Source organism: Mercenaria mercenaria, chromosome 8 (assembly GCF_021730395.1).
Source record: "Mercenaria mercenaria strain notata chromosome 8, MADL_Memer_1, whole genome shotgun sequence".
Classification (NCBI taxonomy): Eukaryota; Metazoa; Mollusca; class Bivalvia; order Venerida; family Veneridae; genus Mercenaria; species Mercenaria mercenaria.
The window spans coordinates 14098088-14109469 of NC_069368.1; the positions used below are offsets into that span (position 1 = coordinate 14098088).

The 11382-nt window shown below is 34.8% G+C and overlaps 1 protein-coding gene across 6 annotated transcripts; it reads left to right on the forward strand.

Moving 5' to 3' along the window:
• Window positions 1-3575: 3575 nt before the first annotated feature.
• On the forward strand, window positions 3576-10683 carry LOC123523174 (uncharacterized). Of its 6 annotated transcripts, none has more exons than XM_053549410.1 (7): window positions 3576-3711; window positions 5569-5607; window positions 6402-6469; window positions 6860-6886; window positions 7999-8090; window positions 9651-9714; window positions 10178-10683. In XM_053549410.1, exons 1-7 carry the CDS (start codon window positions 3649-3651, stop codon window positions 10218-10220), a joined length of 396 nt encoding a protein of 131 aa, XP_053405385.1. In that variant the 5' UTR covers window positions 3576-3648; the 3' UTR covers window positions 10221-10683. The 6 variants fall into 6 exon arrangements, with proteins under 6 accessions (XP_053405385.1, XP_053405386.1, XP_053405387.1 ...); XM_053549411.1 differs by having other exon boundaries at window positions 6402-6458; window positions 7991-8090; XM_053549412.1 differs by having other exon boundaries at window positions 6402-6458.
• Window positions 10684-11382: the final 699 nt, after the last annotated feature.

Below are 11382 nucleotides of genomic sequence, written 5' to 3' on the forward strand. Positions count from 1 at the left end.
TTGAATTTATTATGTATACGATCATTTAAGCTTCAACAAAATGCAAATAAATTCATTACGTATGCAAAGAAAGATCTTTCTTTCAACAAAACGTCTCTGCTTCAAACTTATTAAACAATATTCGAAACCGCCAACTCTTGATTTATGACATAGAACAATAATTGAGAAATCCATGACAGAAAACAGTCGAAATTCAAAACATATGCGTGTTTTCTAACGTTTACATGAAGTAAGCAGTGAGTAAGGTGAGAAAAACTGGAAGAAACAATTTCAATTAAAATTAATTAGATATTGACTATCTGTCTACAACTGAATGCGAACGGTAATATAAATTAGCAAACACTTACAATAGGTTTGCAGAAGACAACGGAATAAAATATGTTTGTTATTTTGGGTTTAACGTCGCATCGACAAATTTATAGATCAGATCATATGGCGACTTTCCAGCTTTAATGGTGGAGGAAGACCCCCAGGTGCCCCTCCGTGCATTATTTCACCACGGGCGGGAACTCGGGTAGAACCACCGACCTTCCATAAGCCAGCTGGATGGCTTCCTCACATGAAGAATCCATCGCCCCAAGTGAGACTCGCACCCACATCGGTGAGGGGCAAGTGATTTGAGGTCAGCGACCTTAACCACTCGACCACGGAGGCCCCAATGGAATAAGAGGAAAATAGAATAAAATACCTGAACACAAAAGATTGGCAGTCTAATTATGAATTAAAAGATCTATACATTTATCAAACTATTTATGGGAGTTTTCGTATCCCACTTCTTCCATTGGAATAATTTTAAATATTCTCAGTGTTATATAAGAAAACAAAACAGGTTTATCAGTCCATACAATCTCGTTTTTTGTCTACATAAAATGCAATCGTAAATATGTAATATAAGGCAAACACTTTTTTACAATATAATGCGATAAAATTTATTCTGGTTTATAGTGTCGTCTCCGTTTCGCATTACACTTGTTTTTACAAGATGTTTCATTGCTTTTACAGTATCTTTGCATGATCAGTTCTATATATATCGAGTATCTGATAAAAGATATGAAGTTAAATTGGTTTTGCAAGACACGCTAATGAAACGTAATGTAACTATCAATATCTATTCCAACGTAAATGTCATCCTAGACCAGAATAATATTTCTGTGAATATTTACTACATTGCCTAAGAGCTTTTATCTTTGACATAAAATATACCCATAAGAGTCATGTTTTTGTTTGGCTAAATGACATTATTGCATGTAAGAGAATAAGAATCGACACAAAACATATCTTCAACATTATTTCCTGAAACTGATCCAAGACTGTTTGCTACATTGCGGTTTGCACATAGCAAGATGTTATAGGCAGACATGATAGAACTGTATGTGAAAAACTATATAATGCAAAAGACTTTAGGATTCCCTGTTGACTTTCATTTTGATTTATTATATTTTTGTCACTTTGCTTAATAACAGGACACCGTTAATTATATTCATTCGTTTGACATATTTAGTAAATATTGTATCGACATACATGACAATAGATAGTATCAATACCACAATTAAAAACTTTAGTCAATATCACTTCACTTTATATTTTATTAGTGTATAGACACGAAATGTTTTTACTTGGATTTTTATAAACTTGTGGCTTTATTTGATCAGTTTTATGTTTATTAACAGGATAACTTCCACAGGGCGGATAACTTCAGAAGTAGAGGTCATCCAAATCATTCGTCTGACTGATAATTGACCTGGTGCCTGTTTCATGATAGTGGGAAAACAAAACTGTTATGGTAACAAGGTACAGTTACCTGCCCCTCGTTACCCAACCAAAGGAAGTGTATCTGAGAGAAATGAGTTCTCACATGTTATGATAGATTTGTTCGAAAATAGATATCCTGAGCTTCAGAAAGTAACCAAATTTTATAGAGCTGATGTGAATGAAATGAAAGGGGTAAGAAATTGGTGGAAAATCATGATTTCTTTTGCAGATGACTGTCTGCGTACTGGTACAGAAAATAGGCTTGACTGCTTCACTCTGGTTAAATCTAATACACTATTCATTCTGAAAGATGTGAGGAGAAAAGAAGCAGGGCAACATATCACTACACAGGAACCTTTGTGTTTCTCTCAGATAGATTTCATAAGAGAAGGCATTTGCTTTTGTCTTCAGAACATTGTGTCGATGCATTGCATCGATGTATTTGTATGTAACTCTATGGGAAATTAATTGTACTTTGGGACCTGGTATGAAGGCATTGTCTATGACGTTTGCTGCAGCTCGATGGATGCCTTAATGGATCATTTGGAATATCAAAAAAAATCTTGGATTTGACAGAAACGGAAATTTTACCATCTATTTATTATCTATTTAATGTACTTAAAAATCTAAATGCAATCAGTAGCAATTGACCTACTGAACACTTAGTTACAATTTATGTATGCAATCTATATGAGTCAACAATAATATATGTATGTAACACTCAAATGCGTTTATGTATGCTATCTCCATCAGTCAGCTGAACACACAAATGCGGTCACGTATGCAGTCTGCATCAGTCAGTATCAATGTAACTTCTAAATACTCAAATGCGGTCACGTATTCAGTCTGCATCAGCCAGCAACAAAGTAACTACTGATCACATAAATGCACTTCTGTATGTAGTCTGAAAATCAAAACCCTAAGGTTTGTTATGTCAAAACCAAGCACGGTTTCATTGATCCGCAATTAGTACTGTAACACATTTCTCTATTCGTCCTTCCATGTGTAACCCATTTTGCTTATACACCCTCCTGAGAATGCGTATTAATCTACGGAGGAAGATGGTCATTTATCAGTTTAAAACGGTATATAGTCGTTGTTCAATTACGCTAAATTGAATAAAGTCAGCGGTAATTGATCATATTGAAATAAATTGTAACGTTATGCTTTCATGTTACGGTATTTAACTAGGTTTTACGGTACACTTCATTGTTTTGGTTGTCCTTTTCCTAGTTTGGTTTTGATTTTAAGGTGTTTTCCGAATGGGGAGCAGAAAAAGGCAGAAAAAAATCAATTATTTTCAAAAGCTACTGGTCCGCTAAGAAAATATTGCAATAAACCTCTAAAATAAAAGATTTTATAGTTTATATCGCAATGGCAACTTTTAAACTAATCATTTTAAAACAGACAGTTTATATTAGTTTTGCAAACCAACAGCATGGAAGTAATAATTCAGGATTAATGGCAGTACAGTCCCGCTCAATTCAAATATATATGTATGTTTGTGTGGGATTTTTTTTCAGAATGGAACAGTCGCATTATTGTCCATTACGTGTATATCTGATTAGGCTTATTGTTTTACGTGTATGAATCGAATAAGTGATTAGTGCAATACAAAAAAGTGTGCATACGTTCATTGGAGAGGGTAGTTACCTCCGTGACCGCATGGTTAAGATCGCTTGAAACCTCACTTCGAGTGTAGAATTCTTTCATGAAGATTAGTCATCAACTGTGCTTACGGAAGGTAAGTACACCCGTTAAGTAAATATTACTAGGTAATAAACCGGATGCGTGCCCTATCGTGCATGTAAACATGCGGGAGTTGCAGTTTGTAGCCGTAATGTTCATTGCGGGAGATTGCACGCGCTGTGGTCACATGATCAGTAGCTGATCAAAATGGCGGCTGCAAAGGGCGCAAAAATGTATTCTTTGTGCGGAAACGTATTTTTCTGCTTTCTGGTGATAGTTTTAACGATAAATTTTGTGTATATATGTTTATATGTTTGATTTGACCTTATAAGTATACTAACGCAATTGTATGTAAAATATAGACGTAGTCTTCTGTGTAAATTGATGTTGCATTCTTTCAAGTATCTATCAAAACATTCATAAGAAATGAAATGCTGCTGTATTTGGGATTAATTTACCCCCCCCCCCCCCCATCCTCCCTCCCGTGCTTAATCCCCACCCCCCTCCTCCTGTGCTTAATTTTACCCCCTCCTGGCTTTATTTACTCCCCTCTTCCATGCTTAATTTACCCCCCCCCCCTCCCTGCCTAATTCCCCCCGCCCCCCCCCCCCCCCCCCCCTGGCCTTAATGTACAACTTGGTACAACCATCACTGACCTTACTGATTTGGCCTGTCAGGAAGACTAGAACTACCAGTACCATTTTTCACGACTGGTACGACGCAACCAAGTATAAAACCTTAGCCCCTCCCCCCCTCATGCTAGCAACTTAGATACTACAAGTAAGCAATTGAGGGATGGGTTTGGAGGGGGTGGGGTGTAATTTACAGATAATGGGAAGCGGGGTGCCTTGAGGGAGTGTATTTTGTTCATATATTGTGGAAGCAGGTCAAACCTGAGGATGTCGTACTTTTTAAAGACAAATTGGAGAGAAAGGGGTATTTGGAGGTACCTAATGGGAAGGGGAGGGGGGTGGGGGGGCATTTTGAGGCTCAGGAGGTTGTAGTCCAAAATATTAGATGTGTGTACATATGCATGCTCATTTTACCTTAACATTCACCATTTTACATTTTATTTTCAATTTTCATTTAAGGTAACTAGGAAGTGGGTGGGGATGTAAAATATCTGAGGGAGGTTGTTGGAGTATGAGTGGGGAATGGTGAAATATGGTTAGGTTCAGCTTGCTGGTAACCCCTTTTGCTCCTCCCTCGAACCATGGATGTTGTTCTTTTTTGCTCTTGATATTACATATTACGGCAAAGATAAAGAAGTCAGTGAGGAAGCCATCCAACTGGCTTACAATTAAAGGACGATGGTTCTAAACTAGTCCTGGCTTCCAAAACTCTAAATGCTGTTTTTTTATATATTTTTTTTCATAGTTGCGGCGTTTTTGCTCCCGTCCAAATCCAGTATAAAAAACCGAGCGCGCTGAAGTATTAAGTTAGTTCTAAACATTTGCATGCTTATGACGAAAGAATGCTCTGAAGGGCTCCTTAACTGCCTCTTTTCCTCCACCATCAGAGATGGAAAGTAGACATATTACCTATAATTTGTGTCAGTAAGGCATGCATCTCAACAATAACAAATGAATTGTACCATCTACTGTATTACAATAACTGGGGGGAAAATTCAAACAAGTTAGGTAATTTTTTGTAAGAAAAACTTGGTATTGCAATGATTACTTGATGTATTTATAGTGATGACCTTGATTAATTGGTCTTTGAACCCATATAATTTAAATGTTAATTAACATCTGTAATTTTGTGACATAATTTAACCTTCTAAATGTGAGAACTGGAATGGTATTCTAAGGTGAACATGATGTGTTTCAAAAGTAGGGTAAATTTTTTCCACCAAATATTTAGGAAAATTTAATTATGTTTATCCGAAATGCATACACTATGGGTCCTGACAGTGCAATTTACTTCCCTTTGTGTCAAATTGTTAATTTGCAGGTGGATGTAAGAAACTTAAGGCTTTTAGTATACATTTCTTTACACTTTCCAAAGAAAGTAAAAAAAACAGTAGATTCACACTCAGATGTTTAATTAATATGTCATCTAACAGAATTTGACAGGTGTATAGAGAGTAAAAAATTTGAGTCTTATTGAGTTATTGTCTTGTTTCAGATTTGTTTGGTTGGTTGTGTGAAGGAGATAGCTTTTCCTGTGAGTTTTTCAAAATATGTATAATGCTACATACTGGTATGTAGTACACTAGTTAGTAATCACAGAAGAACTAAGTTCAAAGTTTCAAAAGTATACATAATACATGTATCTTTACGTTATGTTATAAATAAAATACAATGCAAGGACATGGTTAGAATTGGTAAGAAATTGAGCCAGTAGATAATTATATATTTTGTATCCTTAGTGTGACATTTGCCTGATGAAGTGATACATCTCGAAAGTAATCCAGTTATCTGATCTGTAACTGGTACTAAATTGAAAACATTGATAATTACTTATTAATCAATGATTATCTTACCAGAGGAGCCTGAAATTCTATGTAAAAGCCATGGAAGTTTGTATATGAAAAAAGACACACCCCCACTCCCTCTTCTATAGAAAGGGGAGGTCTATTTTCATATACAGACTTTTATATAATGGCTTTTGAATAGAATTTCAGGCTCAAGTGATGTTACTGAGTTTTGAAACAATTCACAATTGATTTAAATAAAGTAAGGTGAAAATATATATCCAATGTTGTGTTACAGTATTTGTTATCATCCTTGAAACATACCCACAAAGTGACAACATGAAAATGCTGTTTGATCTGTTGCATTTGAACTGCTTGTAGACTGGCAATAACTTGTAAGGCACCACACCAATGTCTCCCACATATATACTGGATGTTACTGTAAAAACTCCTCTAATGGATAAAGACTTAACAGTACAATATTACATATTATATATTTAAATGTATTGGCATGAGATTGATATATTACCTATATTTTCTTCAGTTTCAGGCCTGTGTTCTTGAAGAACTGTTGGGGTTTGAAAAGGAAGAGCTGCTCCAGGTAATTGTAAAGTAAGATTTAAAGGAAGTTTAACATTCCTGTTTAAAGTTATATTTCTATTTGATGCTTATTGCTCTTTAACCTTTAGAATGTGATTTTCCTATTCTGCTTGCCTAACCAAGGTAGACTTATGGGAATTTCTTTTCTTAAGTAATGAATCTGTTTGATCCTTGAAAAGTGTCTGACAGACTATGTGAATAGTGAAAATTGCATCAAAACTTTTTATGTGATTGACCACCTTCAGTTTAACAAATAGAACTTATAAAGTCAATTGTGGATATTTCTGTTTAAGTTTTGTATGATATCACTGTAATGTTGATGTTTGGAATGAAATGATTAATGTGTTGTTTTATTTTTCAAAGATAACATAAATTTAATGAAATTTGTTTTCTATTTGTTAGGTTCTGTCAACTGAGAATGCAGGGTTGGTAAGTAAATGTTCAGTAGTATTTTATTTTCACATGTTGTATCAAGACATTCATATTCCAGTAATGCCATAATGAGCCGGACCATGGGAAAACCAACATAATGGCTTTGTTAGCAGCATAAATCCAGTCCAGCCTGCGCAGGGTGCATGCTGTTTGCTAACAGTTTCTCTAATTGCAATAGGCTTTGAAAGTGAACAGCATGGATCCTGATCAGACCGCGTGGATGCGCAGGCCGGTCTGGATCCATGCTGGTCGTGGGCACACTATGTTGGTTTTCTCATGGCGCAGCCCATATTTACTTTTTAAGTTTTAAATAGAAAAATGAAAGTTAAAAGTTCCTTGTACATATCATTATGTCTCCCACCACACAGTGGTATGGAAGACATTGATTTACTCCTGTCTGTGTGTCTGCCACAAACATTGTCCGCACTCTTAAGTCAAACATTTCTCACCCAATCTTCACAAAACTTGAACAAAATGAGTTTGCCAATAAGTGCTTGTCCAAGTTTGATAACTAGCCAAATCCTTCATGTGCATGTGCTGTAAGTAAACAGTATACATATATAAAGGCTGACTTACTATTTAGATGATTAGGCAGTTGTTGGAGACATGAGCTGTTCTCAAAAGCAGCTCTAGTTTAGGGAATAAATTGACATAAATAAAACAGTGATTTTTGTTGAATGAGATCATAATCTGCAACTACAGTGAGAAGGAAATATATTAGTATGACACAGGTTGCACAGCCTGAATGCATACATGAATAAAAAGAAAATTACTTCATTCAACAACAGTTAACTGTTCAGTATATATATATTTTTTCCATTTCAACATGTCAAGGATTATTGTCTGCAGTAATTGCCATCCTGCTCGGAACCATCAAAAGCTGTATAAATCTTTCTTTAAGTTACAAAATTCTTCATACCATTTGTTATGGTGAAATAGATAAAATGCTCTTAATTTTATCATTGAACCATTATTTTCTAAGTAAGACTTTTGTATGATTTACCATTTCTTGGAAAATTTAAATTAAATTTAAAAATAAAACTTGATTTTATCATTTTGACAGGAAGTGTAAATGAAATGTAATGTGTTCTCAATTTTGAGTGTTACAGGATGCTGTTGTCTTTCCTATATCATTGTTTGTGTGTGTTAAGCCTGTTGCAAGCATTAGATTTGGTCTGGACACCAATGGGGATGAACAGTGGTAAGTTGAAATTACTTGTTCTATTTTAGACATGGTTTTTCCCTAGGGAAACACAGGACTGGTATATCTGTTTCTGGCATGTGTTCAGACAAACGTTTACTGTCCAGCTAGGTAGGTAAGAAAGTCTGAAGTAGTTGAAAATTATTAAGAATTAAATGCCACTTTTTGGGTGATTATTGATTATACAAGCAGAAATCAAATTTGCTAGTCCATGAATCGTGCTCAATTGCTTGTGACCCTTACAGAGCAATGAAGAAGTCCAAAATTTATTTGAATCTGTATAAACACAAAAGTGGCATTCATTCATATATTTAATATATACATGTAGCTTTACTTTTTGAAATATAGAGAGTTGTCCTTCTCATGTCAGTGTCACACCTTGTGGCTTTGAAACTTTGTCATGATCTCCAATTCTCCATCTGAAGTCATTGGTATGTAACTATATCAAAGATATTTTTTGCTGCATGGTCACAACAATACCATTACACATTGCCATAAAATGCAAGACTTCTCCAGTCTCACAAAAGCTTATACAGAATTATTGTCTTGATTTATACAGGATCAGTGTTTGTCTTATCTATTTTCCATCTTTTGTCTGAAAATCTCTGGTATTGTTCTGACCATATACGACAATTATTAGCTCAACTGTTCGAAGAATAGTCTAGCTATTCTACTCACCCTGAACCCATGAGTCAGACATGCTAGCTCAAGGTCAAGGTCACAACTTAAGGTCAAAGGTTTGAGCCTATCATTTTGTGTCCGCTCTATATCTCCTAAACCCCTTGAAGGATTTCCATCAAACTTGGGTGAAATGATCACCTCATCAAGAGGATGTGCAGAACTCATGAGTCAGCCATGCTGGCTCAAGGTCAAGGTCACAACTGAGGGTCAAATGTTTCAGCCTTCCATTTTGTGTCCGCTCTGTATCTCCTAAACCCCTTGAAAGATTTTCATCAAACTTTGGTCAAATGATCACCTCATCAAGAGCTCATGAGTCAGCCATGTCAACTCAAGGTCAAAGGTTTTAGCTCTGTATCTCCTAAACCCCTTGAAGGATTTTCATGAAACTTGGGTCAAATGATCACCTCATCAAGACGTTGAGCAGAATTTATGAGTCAGCTATATCAGTTCAAAGTCAGGTTCACAGCTTAAGGTCAAATGTTTATCCTTTCACTATCCATAACAGTGGCGGGGGATTTAGCTGTCCTTCAGACTGCCTTGTGGACTTAGAAAATTCTGGTTAAAGTTTTGCTTGCAAGTACATACAGCTATTACTAAAAGGCATATAACTTTGAAACTTATTTCTCTAAATCAATTACCAACCTCACTGGGTCAAGTCCCATAACTTTGACTTGTATTTTGAGCAAATTATGTCCCCTTTTAGACTTAGAAAATCCTGGTTAAAGTTTTACATGCAAGTTTCTATCTCCAAAACGTTTTTTTGAAATTGTTTCATATTTTGGCTTATAAACTATTTTTATGGAACACATTATTCAATATGAATGCAGGTTTTTCTTTTCCTTTTAAAACTGATCCAGCCAATAAATTTAAAAACTTCAGGTATGGGAGAGATGCAGCATTCATGTGACTTGAGAAGAAGTGAAAACTTGAAGCTTTTGAAAATGTAAGGAATGTGTTGTTAAAAAAATACAGTTATAAAACATATGAGGGAACTTGTATAAGGTCAGATAATTAATCTTTGCTCTTGTCTCGGGCCTTTGTTGCCAAGTGGTTAAGGCCGCTGACTTCAACCCACTGTATTTCTGATGGGTATTATTATTATCACTCTTGTTGCACCCTTGTAATATAATTCCTTCGCATACTTTGTACAAAGTTTTGAATTTGATGTGACAACAAATCATTTTATGTCGTACAAGAAATTGAGTGCTTCCTCATTTTAATGTAGTATTTATATAAAGGACGTTTCTCTTAATCGAAGCTGTCTGATTGTATTACATGGCATGTAGAATAACTCACTAGACATTTGTTAGTCAGGAATTACAGTTAAAATATAATATGGGATAATTAATGTGCAGTTGTACTGTTGTTATAATCACCTTGCAATTATGCTGTTACATTTATTGTAGAATGAGAATATGGGAAATGGTCCTCAACCAAGGAAGAGAATGATACAGTTGTTGTATGTATGTATTATGAAACATTAATGATGCAGACAGTTATTATGAATAACTACATTTATATATTTTTTCTTCTGTAGAATATTTCCTCTGTTGAACAGGTAATGTATAACTGATGAATGAGTATGCCTTAACAGTTCTAGTTTTTATGTATTTCTGCATTGCTTTTTTTCAAAGCAGTTTGAGTGTACACAGATTTCAATGTATATCACCTGGCGTTGAGTAAAAATTATTTTTCGAAATCAGTGCTACTAAAAAATTTCAAGTTTACCAGTGATTTTTAGTGATGTATGCATGTATATCATTATATGTTGTATTAGCATTGATTTGAAAGAAAAGTATTTAGTTCCATATCCTTAATTGCACTCACGTGCTAAACAGAGGTAATGTACTGCATTTTAACTGTAATACTTAGAATGAATATCAAACATAGCTCCACCTTCGGATAATAGGGGGGCTATTTTATGGTCACATAACATACTGACATCAGATACCAAGATTTCCATTTCATAGGTTTCCATGCTGTCGTCAGTTGTCTGTGTGACTTGTGGTAGTGGTTGGATACTGATCGTGTGAACTGTCTTACATCAGTGTTCAGCTGGTATTGTAAGTTATGGGGATAACTCAACACAATGAATAATGATAACTCCATTCTTATCAATTTTGGACACAGCCATTTGAACCATATTCTGTTTTCATTTTCCTATTTTGTATGAATTTTTAACAATTATATACCGGTCATTACATAAATATATAAAGCACAGACTGTTTCTCAAGGTCATTGTGTTCAGTTACACAAAAAAGGACTAATGATGTAGTCATTTATACTTAGATTTAAGTCGAAAGTTAAATAATTACATTGATGATATTTAGAAATTTGTCTTACACCAAATTTCTATGATATTAAAGGCAAAAACACTTTGAATGACTTGTTTCAATTACTTGCAAGAGTTAATTTGAAATTTAAGGTAGTGAACCAGTAATCATAATGTTAAAAAATTGGATTTATCTGGTATAGCCTTAAAGTTAACATTATTTCACCACTTACTGTGCAATTCTTTTTTTTTTCACATTTTGTATAGTTATGATATTTCTTCAGACTCAAATACAAAAATTTACAAAGTGGTAACCAGTGTACAAAACCTTCACCGAAA

Excerpts from the sequence above, each read along its gene's own strand:
- LOC123523174 (XM_053549410.1), top strand. The coding sequence starts at position 3,649 with ATGGCGGCTGCAAAGGGCGCAAAAATGTATTCTTTGTGCGGAAACGTA. Across the intron at positions 6,470-6,859 it reads CTGCTCCAGGTAATTGTAAA|GTTCTGTCAACTGAGAATGC; the intron begins GTAAGATTTAAA and ends TCTATTTGTTAG. Across the intron at positions 6,887-7,998 it reads CAACTGAGAATGCAGGGTTG|GATGCTGTTGTCTTTCCTAT; the intron begins GTAAGTAAATGT and ends TGAGTGTTACAG.